The sequence below is a fragment of the Mesoplodon mirus genome (genome assembly GCF_964341445.2).
Source record: "Mesoplodon mirus genome assembly, chromosome: 3".
Lineage (NCBI taxonomy): Eukaryota > Metazoa > Chordata > Mammalia > Artiodactyla > Ziphiidae > Mesoplodon > Mesoplodon mirus.
The window spans coordinates 123,579,239-123,594,849 of NC_138978.1; the positions used below are offsets into that span (position 1 = coordinate 123,579,239).

At 50.8% G+C, this 15,611-nt stretch overlaps 1 protein-coding gene across 1 annotated transcript; it reads left to right on the forward strand.

Moving 5' to 3' along the window:
• Nucleotides 1–6,169: 6,169 nt before the first annotated feature.
• NHLH1 (nescient helix-loop-helix 1) lies at nucleotides 6,170–6,571 on the forward strand (the record flags this gene model as incomplete). Its single annotated transcript, XM_082612976.1, has 1 exon — nucleotides 6,170–6,571. The coding sequence occupies one exon, from the start codon at nucleotides 6,170–6,172 to the stop codon at nucleotides 6,569–6,571; it is 402 nt and encodes a 133-aa protein (XP_082469102.1).
• Between the last annotated feature and the right edge of the window lie 9,040 nt (nucleotides 6,572–15,611).

The window sequence follows — 15,611 nt, forward strand, 5'->3', positions numbered from 1 at the left end:
GTGAACACTGGGGCTGGGGGCCCCAGAGTCCAGGACCCTGGAATGACAGATGCAGAGGAGGCAGACAGAGGTGGTCCCAGAGCACTCTCCCACCCCCATGTACCATCAACCCTCAGCTTGCACTGGGCACAGCCTGGGCCGGGTGCTTCGAGGATGGCGGTTGCAGGGTTGAAGTATCTGAGCTGCACTGACTAAAAGGAGGGAGGCTGGGCACAAGGATTTGGTTTCTCTCTCCCATCTCCACCCCACCATGGTGCCCTTCTGCTTCTACTGTCTCTCCAGGTCCTGCTTCTGTTTTTCTCAATGTCTCACCCTTGGGGAGCCAGGCCTCCCCATTTCAGTACCAGTCCCTCATCTCTATAGCTGTTTGTCGTGTCTCCCCTCCTTGTCTCCCTGTCTCCAGTATTTGTTTGTTTCCTCACAACTGTCTGCACTCTGCTTCCCACATGTCTGTATATCTCTACCCTGTGTTGGGGATTTCCTCAGGACCCTCTCCCAGTATCAGTACCCTGAATATCCGTGTTTTCTCCACGTCCATAATTCACCCAGGTCTGTGTCTCCCTAACCATCTCCTCTTTTCATGTCTCTCCCCATGTCTCTATACCCCTGTATCTTGCATCCCCGAATCTTCCACAAAGCCTTGGCAACCTGGCAATTCTGCTCCCATCTTCTCTCTTCTATCTCTCTGTCTCCCCTACGTCTCCATCTCCCCATAACGAGTCTTCCCGTTTCTCTATATCTTCCCCATGTCTGTAACCTCATGACTCTGTTTTCTCATCTTGTTCCTCTCTGTGTGTGTCTCGACATCTCCCCACGTCTCCCCCTTCATTTCCTCTGCTTCTTCTCCATCATCTCCCATTTGTTCCGTATCTCTCCTCTCCTCCATGGCCCTCTCTCCTGAGTCTCTCTGTCTCCCAATTTTCTTGGATGAGGTGGAGGGCAACAGGGTGGGGGAGGTAGGATTGTTTTTGTTGGGGGCTCATTAGGTAGAGATTGGTTTTTAATCAGCACCATGGCAATGATGATGCAAGAACTGAGATGCCACCTGATCCCCTGCCCCCCAGCCCCCCTCCTCAAGCCTCCTTTCCCCTCCAGCTCAGCCAATCTGCTGGCGCCTGGGCACCTGTCTGGGCCTGCCCAGGTGGGAGTTGGCACCTCCCAGACCTGGGGGTGAGGGAGCTTGGGGAAGAATTACAGGACTCCCCTTAGGGAATGTCTTACCCTGGAGAAAGCCCAGAAAATGTTGATCAGCAACAGGGAAATGGCAAATCTTCCAAAAGCCTGCAGGTGGACTGTGCTCCTACTAAGGTCCAGACCCATTACATGCATTATCTGGCTTAATCTCCGTGGCAACCTAAGCGGCAGCTATATTTAATCCCATTTTACAGAAAAGGAAGGTTGAGGCTCAAGAGGTTGAGTTACTCATCCAAGGTCACACAGCCGACAAAGCTTTCTTCACTGTAGCACTGTAGCCGTCTCTGGAGTCCTCCCAGCCGTGGTTCATTCTGGATATTCACAGAGGTTCAATGAAGACATTCAACAGCTGAGTGGGGAAGAGAACTTCAGATACGGAAGTGTAGCCCACTGCCTCTGTGCTTCCCTTGCTCCCTGCTCCTGCCACCCTGTATCACACACACACACACACACACACACACTCAGACATGCACGCACATGCACACATAGGCTGCAGGCAGCTGAGCTATTGATGTGAACTTAATCAATGCCCATTTGCATATGATTTTGTAGCTAGTTTTCTTATTGCTCATTTGATGCCCCAGCATGCTTGAAGCTTGCCTGGGTGCCCTGCCCTCCTCCTCCAGTGTCCTTCCAACCCTGGTTCTTCCTCTCCCGGCACTCCTGTACCCTGCTCCTTTTAGCCTTTACCTCTTTCCTCCCAATTCCCCGTGGGTCAGGTTGGGCCAGCCAGCCTAGAAAAACTCCTTGTAGGATCTGTGTCAGGAATCTGACCCCACTCCTCCCCTGGTGATTGTGTAGGTGGGAGGCTGGAGTCTGGGATAAGAGGGTGTGGGGTGATTGAGTCCCAGGGTGACGAGGGCAGGGGCCTGAACAGTAGCCACAGGCAGCCTGGCAAAGGGGCTGGTGGGAACCAGCTTTACGAAGAATGAGAGCTTGGTGAGGGCAAGGACTCTAGAGACCTCTTCTGCGTTTTCGTGCTGTCCACTTGCCCTTTTCTCGATTTCCCTGTTAGTATCTTGGAGAGCCTTTTTCCCAGGGAAAAGGAGATGTGGGAAGGGGCTGTCAAAGCCCAGCTGGGACTAAGAATGGGACCATGGTACTTAAACCTGGCTTGCTGGGGGCCTCTGTCCCTGCCGCCTCTGGTGTAGGAGACTGAGGGGTTTCATCTGTGATCCTGCCCTGGCTCTCGCCCCAGCCCCACCCCTTCCCCAGCTCTCCATTTCTTGCTTATGAAATATGCATGGAGAACAGATGTCCCTGCTCCCCCACTCTTCGCCCCCACCAGGGCCAGCCCCACCCCCAGCTCCCAGGGGGGTTCCCAGATCCCTCTGCCAATGGCTGCCTGGCCTTACTGTTTAATATTGATAAGGGGGGGCTGGGCCAGCCAATGGAGAGCTGGGGGTGTGTGTGTGTATCTCCATATATATACATAGGGCTGGGCCAGCTCAGGTGTGTATGTGTCTGTGAGCGTGTGGTGTGTGTGTGCGTGTGAGTGCGGGTGTCCCCAGTACCTGGCCAAGCTCACCCCCTCCACCTGGGCCCTATATCCCCAACATGTGTAGCCCTCTCCTATGCCCCGGAGCCTGTACAGCCACGCCACGCTGCCCCGGAGAGGTCTAGAAAGCTGGTCAATAACTTTGCAGACGGATGAGCTCTGAGCAGCCAGAGGAGACTGGGGCTGTCAACGCTGCCCCCCTGTCCTGCCAGCTTGGATCCCCTCACAGGCTCCTCCTAGGTAAAGGGGGAACCAAAGGCTGGGGAGGGGTGGGCGTGTCCCTCCCACTCTCTGGCTCAAGTCCCCTCCCAGAGCCTCCCTCTAGTTTTCTCTCACGCTGTGTCTCTCTCTGTCCCTGCACCTCCCTCTTCCCCACTTCACCTCTTTGACTCTTTGTGCCTATCTATTCTCAGTTGGGTTGGGGATGGCAGAAGTGGGGCAGGAAGTCCTATCCTGGATGCTTGGAATTCTGATCCTCGGAACCTGCAACTTTGAAACCAGAAGTGGATTTTGGGGTGAGGACTGACTTGATGGGTGAATAGAAGCTGCTGCCAGGACTTGAGTTGGGGAAGACAGTGGGTCCAGGTGGAAATGGGACTGGGGTCAGATTGGGAGCAGAAGGGGGGAAGGGAGGGCCAAGTGATCAGGGATGAAGGAACATGGGGACCAGGCAGAGGGAGAATTGGGCTGTGATAGATGTGCTGAGAACCCCGTAGCTGAATTCCTGAATCAAGGCGGTGGGGAGTTGGTGCACTAAACACGTACTGGGAGGTGCTGACTTCGGGGTCTCCCACGCTATTGCCATCCATCCCCTCGTGTTCCTTTGGACCCTGGAATATGCAGTGTGTTCTAAATTTCAGCACTCACCCCCTTCTGTTTTGTGTTATGGCTGTGTGCGTACATGCTGTCAGATGTTGATGATCTCACACCCCCAACCTCAGAGCTTACTGTTAGTGGACTACTCATTTGAGCCGGTTTTCTGCATGGTGGGGCGGGGCAAGGCTGGGGAGTCCTGACCCCTGTGAAGGTGTCCATCAGGCAGGAGAACCTGGACTGGTGAGGAAGGGGATATGGTGATTGCGAAGGAGCCTCTGTGCTTCTGTTTCTGCCACTTAAGTCCGGCTGAGCTCACAGCGACTGGCCCACTGTTCCCACTTGACATTCCCCCACAGCAAAGCCCTTTCCCCAGCCTTTCCCCAGACCATGTTCCTGCTGCCTCTCCCTGATTTCCTCTGGTCCCAGGGACAAGCAACCTTCGCCAAGCCCCAAATGGTGGCCTCCAAAAGCTACCCCTATCCTTCTCTGCCGGCCAATCTGAACTGGCCTTGGGCTGGGGGAGGATGTGGAGTGGAAAGTTGATTATGTTCCCTTTCCCCAATCTTCCTTGCAGAGTTGCCGAAACGGCCAGGAAATGGCAAGGGTTGAGGGTGTTGAGGACAGAGTTGGAGGAAGGGACTGTCCTGAGCAGGGGGATTGTGGCCAGAGGAGATACCTCCCCCTGATTCTAGTGGTCGGGGTGGTAGGATCTGGTGTCTGCAATGGTCTTGTCGTGGGGCTTGGGGGCTGGGAGGGACTGAATTGGGCAGCTGTGCCGAGCTCCATATGCCCCAGTCCACTCTACAAAGGGCAATCTGCGTGTTTATCATCCTCTCCCCTCCACACACACATACAGAAGCAGCCAGGGTGGAGACAGGCCCTGGGAGGGAGGGGATGGCAGGGCCAAGGCTTGCAATGCTCCCCTCACAACTGGGAAAGGTTTAGAGCCACAGCCAATCTCTCCTGGAGCTGTGGCTCCAGTCTCGCTCAGCTCTCCCCCCTTTTTTAATTATTAAAAAAAATGTATTGTGATAAAAACATATAACATAAAATTTACTATTTTAAGTGTACAGTTCAGTAGTGTTAATTATATTCACATTGTTTGGAAACAGAGCTCCAGAACTTTTTCATCCTGTAAATCTGAAACTCTATACCCTTTGAGCAACACCTCCCCTTCCCCACCCTCCCCTCAGCCTCTGGTAAGCACCATTCTACATACTGCTTCTATGAAGATGAATACTTAGATATATCGTATTAGTGGAATCATACAATATTTGTGTTTTTGTGACTGACTTATTTCACTTAGCATAATGTCCTCACCGTTCATCCATGTTGTAGCATTGTGACAGGATTTTCTTCCTTTTTAAGGCTGAATAATATTCCATTGTATGTATATGCCACATTTTCTTTATCTGTGTATCTATTGATGGGCATTTGGGTTGTTTCCATGTCTTGGCTATTGTGAATAATGCTGCAATAAACATGGGGGTGCAGATATATCTTCAAGATCCTAATTTCAATTTCCTTAGACATAAACACAGAAGTGGGATTGCTACATCATATGGTAATTCTATTTTTAATTTTTAAAGGAACCTGCATACTGTTTCCATAGCAGTTGCACCATTTTACAATCTCACCAACAGGGCAAAGGGTTCCAATTTCTCTCCACCCTTGCCGCCAACACCTGTTATTTTCTGTTTGTTTGTTTGTTTTTTTTAATAGTAACCATCCTAATGGGTATGAGGTCATACATATCTCATTGTGATTTCGATTTGCATTTCGCTGATGATTAGTGATGTTGAGCATCCTTTCATATGTTTGCTGGTCATTTATATATCATCTTTGGAGAAATGTCTTCAAGCTCTTTGTCCAGTTTTTAATCAAGTTATTTAGTTTTTTGAAGTTGAGCTGTGGGAGTCCTTTATAATATTCTGGATATTAACCCCTTACATCTATATGAGTTGCAAATAATTTCTCCCATTGCCTTTTCACTCTGTTAATTGTGTCCCTTGACGCACAAATTTTGTACGTTTGATGTAGTCTCCCGTTTGTCTATTTTTGCTTTTGTTGCCTGTGCTTCTGGTGTCACATCTAAGAAATCATTGCCAAGTCCAATGTCATGAAGTTTTCCCCCTGTGTCTTCTTTAGGAGCTGCAGTTTTAGGTCTTACATTTAGGTCTTTAATCCTCTTGCTCAGTTTTATCCTGACCCTGTCCTTCTCATTGCTTCTTCTCCTTTCCAGTTGCCGACTTTCTGGATCTCTTCCCTTCTCTCCATCTTTCCCCTTACTCCTTGACACCATGGCCTCCTGCCTGTCTCTCCTGCCTCACTGCCTCCACCCCTCCCCATGTTTCTGCTATTCTTTCCCCGAGCTTACAGTACCTCCCCCTCTCCCAGCCCATCTTAAACCTTCCTCACCCCTCCCCATCTCTGAGCTGTCCCCTCCTTCCTCCCTCTGCCCTTACTCATTTCCTCTTCTCTCTTCCAGGCTCCCGACCAGAACGCTGACCATGGAACCCTGAAGTGGCTCTCACTTCCTTGAGCTCAGTGGCAGACCCCACCACCCCAGGCCCTTCCTGCCCCTCCCGCAACCAGCTTTCAGGCTCCCAGAGGGAGGGGTGGGGAGGGGATCCTGATCTCACAGGGCGAGGGGCATCCATCATGATGCTCAACTCAGACACCATGGAGCTGGACCTGCCTCCCACCCACTCTGAGACCGAGTCAGGCTTCAGCGACTGTGGGGGCGGGGCGGGCCCTGACGGGGCGGGGCCGGGGGGGCCGGGAGGGGTCCAGGCTCGCGTCCTGGAGCCAGGAGAGCCGGGCCGGAAAGACCTGCAGCACCTGAGCCGTGAGGAGCGGCGGCGCCGGCGGCGCGCCACAGCCAAGTACCGCACGGCCCACGCCACGCGGGAGCGAATTCGCGTGGAAGCCTTCAACCTGGCCTTCGCCGAGCTGCGCAAGCTGCTGCCCACGCTGCCCCCCGACAAGAAGCTTTCCAAGATTGAGATCCTGCGCCTGGCCATCTGCTACATCTCCTACCTGAATCACGTGCTGGACGTCTGAACACTGCCTGCCTCCCGCCCTGGATTCACTCCTCTCCCCGGGTTTTCGCTGGGGTCCCTCCTCACCGCTCACTGCTTAGAACGGCCTCTCCTCCCTGAGCCCCTGTACTCTGGCATAGCATGTACCCACTGGCCCCGGGCCCAGGCAGAGTGCCCACCGGTTGGTCGATTGGTCGAAAGAGATTTCCTTTTACTCACCCAGGCACCCGGAGGGCTCTTGTCGTGGGTACCTTCTACAGTTTGTTGTTGGGACCCAGCCGGTTAGAAATGTTTTTGCTTGGGTGGTGGGTGTACAGTCTTGGGGTCTCCCCCTGGCTCGCTCATGGGCTGCTGCCTTCCTACTCCTAATCCAAATGTTCAGAGACACACCCCCTTCCCCAGACCCTGACTCTGTCTCCCATCCTGTTCGCACCCTGTTGCAGCTTCTCCTGCCCATGGTAGAGAAGGGCCATGGGAACAGGAACGGGGAAGGCTGGGGTTAGAGGGGGTGGGCTTTTTCTCAGACATCTCAGTCTAGCCCTTGGGAGGCAGGGGCATGGTGAGGTAGCTCCTGTGAGGGGCATCTCAGTAGCTGGGGATTATGGAAAAACTCTTCCTGTTTTCTATCTTGTTCCTGAGGCTTAGCATATACAGACCTCGAATCTTACTTGGTAGTGAGTGCCTTGCCCTCTCTGAGCTATTTGGCCCCCTCCCTATCTCCTCCCACCCCAACCATCCCAATTTTTTTCTTCTTTGTGTGCAGCCAGAGAAAGGGAACCTAGATCTTGGGGTAGGGGGTGATGTCCCCCAAATCAGCCCAGAGTATCTGCAAAAGGCCCAGGCAGTGAGTGGGCCAAATCTCATGTCTGCTTCCTCCATCCCAGTCCACCACAAAGATGTGCAAAACCCACACTGATTTCTCCCTCGGATGCAGGGGGGATGCCCTATTGTTGCCCTCTGGGAAAGCTCAGCTCTCCCGGCCCTAGGACCTGTTTATTATTTTTTTTCTGCTTCCTTAAGCTGCCTTTAGCAAGGGAAGATACCCCCCTACCCCATCCCACCTCGTGGCTCTCTGCGCTACCCCCATGTTGCTGAGCGCCCCCTGCTCAGTAGCCCAGGGTCCGTGGCAGAATGAAGGGCCTGAGGACCTGTGTAGAAGAGATGAGCTCACCGCACTTCCCATGCTTCCACCTCCCTCGCACCAAACTCCTAGCTCTACAAGGATATTATTTATTTACGTATTTATTTATTTATTCATCTATTTATTTACTTATTTATTTATAAATATTACTATTTATTGCCGAGTCGTGCACTTTGGGGTCGAGTGAGGGAGCTCCTGGCCGTCCTAGCCAGGTCTCTCTTGCTTCCTCCCTAGTTATTCCCTTCCCTTTCTTGCTCCTTCTGTAACTCCAGGTGTGTGTGGGGATCCCTTTTGCTCACCACACCCCTATCCCTTCCTGGGATCCATCTGTCCTGACACCCTAGTCCTCTGGGATGGCACCCCTCCCCCACTTCCAGGGCTCCTGGATCCTTCTTCAGCTCCCTCCATCCCCAGACAATCCCACCCGAGTCCTGCCTGCTCCTTTTCTCTCTCCCGCCCTCTCCCATGACCCTCACTTCTTCCTAAGACCCCCAACAGTGGGCCCTAAAGGTCTGTGTCCTGTGTCCTGTGTGTGATTTCCTCCTGTTGCAGTTCTGATTTCATACAAAAAGAAAAATTAAAGTGACCTCGTTCTAGCACCAGGTACAGCTGTGGATCATTCAATTGGGTTGGGAAACTGGACTGTAGGTTATGATAGAGTGGGCATTGAGGGTCCCAAGCCTTGAAGGCTTTCCTGATGGGATCATGAGAGCTCACTATGGTGACCAAATGAAAAAAGAGAGAAGAAGGGGTCACAGAGTAAAGAAGTGCAGGGGAGGGTGTAACAGGTCCCAGGCCTCTCCACCTAAAGTGCCATGTACTTCCATCTTGGCACCCACTGAGTGAAACTTTCTGACCCCTCTGATGTTGTGCTTCTGCTCCTGGTCTCTGTGGATCACGGAAGAAGCTGAGTGTCCCAGTGGAACCCAAGTTAAACATGTGTCTGTGGGTCCATGTTGCTGGGTTATGAAACATTTCATGCCATGGCTATGAAACATGGCCTTCCCCATTATTGTCTCTGAGCTGGATCAAAATTCCTTGCAATCACAGTTCTTGGCCCATTTTATGTTCCCCAACTTTCAGATACTGGAGAGAATACAGTGGAGAACCTGGTACTAAGAGAAGAATAGGGAAAGGGATAAAAAGTAGTGCTGAAGGAATATCAAAGGAATCCTGGAAGGGACTCTAAAATCAATTTATAGATGAGGAAACTAGAGCCCAGAGAGGAGAAGGACCTTGCCCAAGGTCACACAGCTAGTAAAGGGCAGAGAGAAGATTCAAACCCAGGTTCTTTTTGTCCTATACTGCCAATGCCCTTCTGCTTCTCTGAAATGAGCCAGCCTGACAGGTGACACTCTATGGACTCCCTATTTTAACAGGAACTTTGATAAACTAGAGAGTATTCAGAGTTGTGTGGCCAAGAAGACAAAAGGTCTGGAAACAACTTCACAGAAGGAATAGTTGAAACACTGAGGATATGTGTCTTTACAAGAATAGAGTTAGGGACAATAAAACCCATCTTCAAATATTGAAAGAAAAAACAAAAACAGGCATTCTATGTGGTCCCAGGAGGCAGAACAAAGACCAGTAGGTGGAAGTGATAGGAAACAGATTTTTAACTCCAAAAAGCGTTGCAACATCTGGAGCTGTCCAGCAGTGGAAGCGCCTGCCTCAAGGAGGAGGAGTCCAAATAGACAGTCTGAAGAAAACACTGTAGGCAGAGTTACCAGGGAGCCATTCCTGCCAGATGAAATCCTGGCTAGGTGAACTTGAAGATCCTTTCCAAACTTTAGAAGGCTGAAGGCCTTCTGAGAAGGCTGAAGGCCAACACTGGGAGGAAGATGCTGAGATGTCCTTCAGTCTCTGAAGGGTGCTGTTTTCATCTCTGATGGGCAAAGAATGACATCAGCAGCAAGAGGGGTTTGAGTTAGACTTAGGGAAGAACGCCCATACGGGAAGAGGTTGACATCTTCCCTTCCCCATCTGATTTAGATGAAATGTACTCTGCCCAGAACCTGGCAAGAGCGAGGGCTGAACAGAGACCACGGAGAATCTGAGGACTACAAGGGGCCAGGGTGGGAAGGGAGCACAGAAATTGTTGAATCCAACACTTTTGTGTGAAAGGCAGGTGAAATGCTGTCCACAAAGGTGATGGGACTCACCCATGATGGCGGACTGGGGTTACTTGGCCTCAAGTACTTTGCGCCTTCCACTGCACAGCAGTCTCAGTCCTCTGAGCGCCCTTCCTCCTCTCATCACTTTGCCCCGCTGGAAAGCAGAAGGGCCCCTCCCCTCAGGGATCCCTTAGGGCCTGGGGTTGGTGAGAGGGGGCGGCTGCAGCTGTTCTACTGCTAGCTCCGAATTTCTTCAGATAATCAATTGGCCTCGGCTGCCGTTCTGCTCCACAGGATGGGAGAAGGAGGTGGGGAGTGGAGGGGGAAGGGAGCAGGGGACCAGGCCCTGGGAGAGGAGACTGTCAGGGAGATGGAAGTCCCTGGATGAGGGGAAAAGAGAGCGCTCCGGGGCTAGCACTCAAGGAGGAGGGAGGAACGGAAGGTTAGAAGAGGATGCATCTGGGGGCCCTCATTTCACAACCTCCAAACCCCAGCAAGTGGGCCAGTGGGGTGGGGGAGGGGCGGTTTGGGGGCACCTGGAGAGTGGGGCTCTGGCACCTCACCCCTCCCTCTTCTAGCCCCTCCCCACCATGCCCCTTCAGCTTTCCATGCCTTCTTCCATCCCCAGTTACCGCTGGCCTTGACCCTCCCATGCTGTCTGTCATAATTGCTCCCCTCTGACCTTTTTCTCAGAAAACCCCACCCCCAGTGACAGAGCAGACAGCAGGGCCCCAGGGGTTTGAGAGAATGGGGGGGGGACTTCTTAGCCACTCCTCCCTCTCCTCCCCTTACACACACACACACACACACACACACTGTGTAGGCTGCCAGGCATATGGCCCCTTTGTGCCCACACAATGGAGACCCTGCCTGTGCCCCTTTCCAGTCTGGGCACAGGGCTCCTCTCCCTCATTTCACCCACCTTCCTTCCTTCCCAATTCAGTGCCTGACTTCTTTGCCTTCTCTTCTTCCTCTTTCTGGAAGGCCCCTTAGGCCACCCCCTTCCTTCATCTTTCTGACTCTTTCTTGCTTTCTTATGTCCTTTCCTAAGCTCTTGAAATCCAGCTGGGTAAGGATTGGGGATAGAAGAAAGAAGCTAACAGGAAGGTTAGTCCTCAAATGCTAGTTCGCCAGAGAGAAGAAGGAAGAGAGCAGAGAGGGAGTTGGGGACAAGGGAGTCAGTGTGGTGGCCGCAGCAGAAGCAGCAACATTGTGCTAGAGGAGAGAGAAAGCTCATACCTGGCAGCCGGAGGACGTGTGTCCCAGCTCCATACTTACCTTTTGCGCTTTGTGCCATAATGAGCAAAGCACATGCCTCCCTGGGCCTCAACTTCCTCATCTGCAAAAAGGGGAAGATAATGAGACCTGCCTCAAAGGCGTGTTATGAAGGTTAAACGAGATCATCGTGGCAGTGCTTAGCATGATAAGTTCTCACTTAGGGTACCTCAGGGGCAGCAAGTAAAAGGGCCAACCTGTACTGTTGCACAGTCTGTGCACTGTGCAATGTGCCAGGCCAGGGCAGCGAAGGGGCCTGATATTCAGCCCTTGTTCCACCACAGCATTTGTGCCACTGGTGCCAGTGAGGATGCATGCATCCTTCAAGAGGTGGGTGGTCTTAGAATCAAGCCCCTCATGTGGGCTCCTGAGCATCAGTCAAGAGTCCAGCCAAAAACTCAGGGGTCCTGACCACCCTGGAAACCAAGATAGAGTGGGAGGGGACAAGAGGCTGTGGATCCCTTAGCTCAGGCTTCTCTGGAGAGTTGGGTAGAGCCAAACTCTGAAATCTGCTAAACTGAGGATGGAGACGTAGTAGCTGAGGAAAAGGGGGGTGGGTGCTGAAGAAACAGAAAAGGAGGGAGGCCTGGGTGGGGGAATATGATCAGAACGCTGTGTTGGGCGGACCTCTTGCTCCTCCTCTTCCCCTGTTCTCTCCCTTAAGCAAGTTTCTCTGAGCCAGGTCTGATTATTGCTTATGGAGCACTGCCCCCTGCTGTCCATGATTAGAGATGTTCTCACTCTCCCCCCTCTCTGGCTGGGAGCTGCTAAGAAATGGGAAATGAGAAGATGGTGCTAGACTGGGGACAAAGGGTGAAGGAGATGTGGTGGGACCTGCAATCCAAAGTTCTCTTCTTGTCGGAGGTTTCTGGAAGGTGGATGAAGGCTGATAGCTGTCTAGGGATAAATGGTGTTTCATTTACATATATTAATGGTTTATAATTTTTGGATTGATTTTTTCCTGTGTCCATTTCATTCAGGGTGTGTGTGTGTGTGTGTGTGTGTGTGTGTGTGTGTGTGTGTGTGTTCTACTCTGAGGGTGCTTGCCTGCTTCTGTGGTCTCTGTATGCACATACATCGGCGTGCTTGTTTTTGTGCCCTTTTTCATGTTGGAATCTGAGTGACAACTGTCAGGTATGGCACAGAGAACTGAAGCTGTTTAACTTCCTCTCCTTCACTCTAGGTTTTTTGTTTTGTTTTGTTTTGTTTTTTTACTTTTTATTGGAGTATAGTTGATTTTTACAATGTTGTGTTAGTTTCAGGTATACAGCAAAGTGAATCAGTTATACATATACATATATCTACTCTTTCTTAAGATTCTCTTCCCATATAGACCATTACATCCTTCCTTCTAGGATTTACCTCTGCCTCCCAGCTCCATCAGCCACACAGTTATTTACAAGTGACAGACTTTTGCTGGCTTCTGCCCTGCTTTGATCATTCCAAGAGCAGAGCCTTGTTCTGCTTTAACCTGGGACTCTTGGGTTTAACCTGGTTCCCACATGAAGTGAGAGGAGAGGGAGAGCCCTGAGATCAGCAACCCTTTGGCATCCACCTCTCTGCTGTCCTTAGTGGCACTTAAACTCAAGCCTTCTCCTTTTATAACCTTGTAGCTGTCTCCTTCACCAGTCATTCCCATTTTATTCAGTGCACCATACCTTTATTAACTAGCCAATGTGTGCCTGACACTGTTCTAGGTTCTGAAATACAGGCCCAGGCTCTCCTCAGTATCTACCAGGGAGACAGACATGGAAGCACATCAGTTTCCTGAGGGTGAAAAGCATATGCAAGCATCAGAAGTCAGTATGAACTCAGAGGGAGTGCTGGTGAAGGAGGGAGCAGGTAAAACCTGAGCTGGGCTTCAAAGACTGAAAGGGATTTGCCAGGTCTGTGAAGGTGCTTGCAGAAAATTCTGTGGTGTGCTGTCAGGAGCCCCCTTTGCAAATTTCCTCCTTCACTGGACAGGACATTCACCTCCCCAGATGCAGGAGTGTTGACTCACAGCCGAGGAGTCTCTCTCCAGGAATTGCCTTTGGAGGAGGAAAGCTGCCTTGCTTAAGGCTGCTCTCCCTCCCTAGGCAGTGTACATGCAAGGGCTGCTTGGTGCGTGGGGCTACACAGCCCTATTCCAGGGACAACCATGAAGGGCTGTCCCAGCTTGAGATCCCCCATGGGACTGCCAGAGGCCTCTCCCGCAATCCCATTGCATTTCAGTTTAGCTCTCTGCTTAATACAGCCTCTCTCACACCTCACAGGTATTGTCTCCTGAAAGAATCCTCCTGCATACACCTCAGTGTGTAAGAATCTCTTTCCCAGGGAACTCTACCTGAGACAGTGATATTCCAGATAGAACGCACTGTAGGTACGAAGGCATGGAGGCCTGAGGAGGCTTTGTGAGCAAGAGCATACCATAAACAGTTTGGTATTTTTAGGACGTAAAATAAAAGGGGCTGGTGGGACAGGAGAGTGATGGAGAACGGCGGGAGAGGTAAGCATGGGCCAGGCAGGAGAGGCCTTATATGTTATCCTAGGGAGCTTGTCCTTTGCCACATAATGATAGGAAACCAGTAAATGTTGTCGAGTAGGGTGGATAAATGCCGTCAGATTTACATTCTAGAAATGTCACTTTAAGGACAGTTCTGAAGACAGATGAGCAAGGGTAAGATCTGTGCAGGGAACAGTTTTAGAAGGCTATTGCAAGGTCAGCTGAGAGAAAAAGAGAGTCTGTTTAAGCAGTGGCAGAGGGAATGGAGAGGAGAGGACAGATTTAGGAAAAGCTGTTGAAATGTGGATTCAACAGAACTTGGCGATTTATTAAATGTGGGAGGCTAGAAGAGAACTCCCAGATTTCTGGCTGGGAAGCCTGGATGAACAGTGACGCTGCCTTCCAAAATAGACCAAATAGGAGGAGAAACTGTGGGGAATTGTGGTGGGGATGGTGGCAGTAGTGGTGACGTACTAAGGACACATTGAACAAGAGCTGTTGAGGAGTCTTCCCATGGAGCTGTCCAGAAGGAAGTTGGCTCTCTGGGTTTGTGACCAAAAGAGTTGGACCTCTTTGCTAGGACGTGTCCCAGAAATCTCCAACTCCACATCCCCAAACTGGCCTCTTTATTCTCTCCTCCCCTCATCCCGACTTCTCCCTTGTTGCTCTTCATATGACTAAATGGCACCATCAGCATTCAATTGCCCTGGCTCCCACCTCCAATCCATCATCGACATCTATCCATTTTGTCTTCTAAACGAGACTTGGAACCGTTTCTTTATTTCCACGAGTACCACCCCCGCTTTCCTTTGCCTGGACTAGCGCAGTTGCCGAGCTGTCTCCCTGACTCTTGGCTCCGTCTCCTTAAATCCACCCTCCAGACTGCCATCAGAGTGACCTACCCCCAGTGCAAATCTAATCACGACAGTTCTAGACTCAAATCCTTTTAATGGCTCCCCATTATTTCTTGAATAAAATCCAAATTCTTCAACATGGCACGAAATTCCCTTCATGGTGCAGCTCCTGCAAGTCTTTGCAACCCGACTGCTATTCCATCCTTCACACTTTGTCCTCTAACATTATAACGAGCTCTCTGGCACGCTCCACGTTGATCCTGACTTCTGTGCCTTTGCTCCTATTTCACCTGTGTAGGTCCTACTCAGCCTTCAAGACAACAAAGATGTCCCGTCTTCCAGGAAACCCTCCTATAGCCTTCCTGCTCCCCGTTAGCTTTCTATGCACATCTCTATGATTGCCCTCCCCACATTGAATGGTACTGAGATCATTTACCTACTATCACATGGGTTTTGGTGTGGCTTGGGTGGGTTACTTGAAATCTCCAAACATCTGTTTCCTTATTAGATGTAACATATTAAGCCCTTAGCCCCATGCTAGTGCATAACAAAGCTCAATAAATGGTGGTTATATTAAGACAGATGATGGCTTTTATTATCTTCCACTTCAGTTTTCTGTATTGTCCCAACATCTACCTGTTAACATTCACCTTGAGAATACGCATTCATATATTCCAGTCCATTTGACATTTCAGATGGGGTTCTCATATGTTATTTTCCTCTGGAAGCTGTGTCTTATCTTTTCACTCCACTGGAAACCATAGGATTACTCATTTTTAAAAAGCGTTTAAAAAATTACTGGACTTCCCTGGTGGCACAGTGGTTAAGAATCCACCTGCCAATGCAGGGGACACGGGTTCTATCCCTGGTCTGGGAAGATCCTACTTGCCGCAGAGCAACTAAGCCCGTGCACCACAACTACTGAGCCTGCGCTCTAGAGCCTGCGAGCCACAAGTACTGAAGTCTGAGTGCCTAGAGCCCGTGCTCCGCAACAAGGGAAGCCACCGCAATGAGAAACCCGCCCACCTCAACAAAGAGGAGTTCCCACTCGCCGCAACTAGAGAAAGCCTGCGCGCAGCCACAAAGACCCAACACGGCCAAAAATAAATTAAAAAAATTAAAAAGGCAAGTTAAAAGAAAATTACCAAAGTAATATTTGCCTATTGTAACAAATTCAAATAATACTAACATAC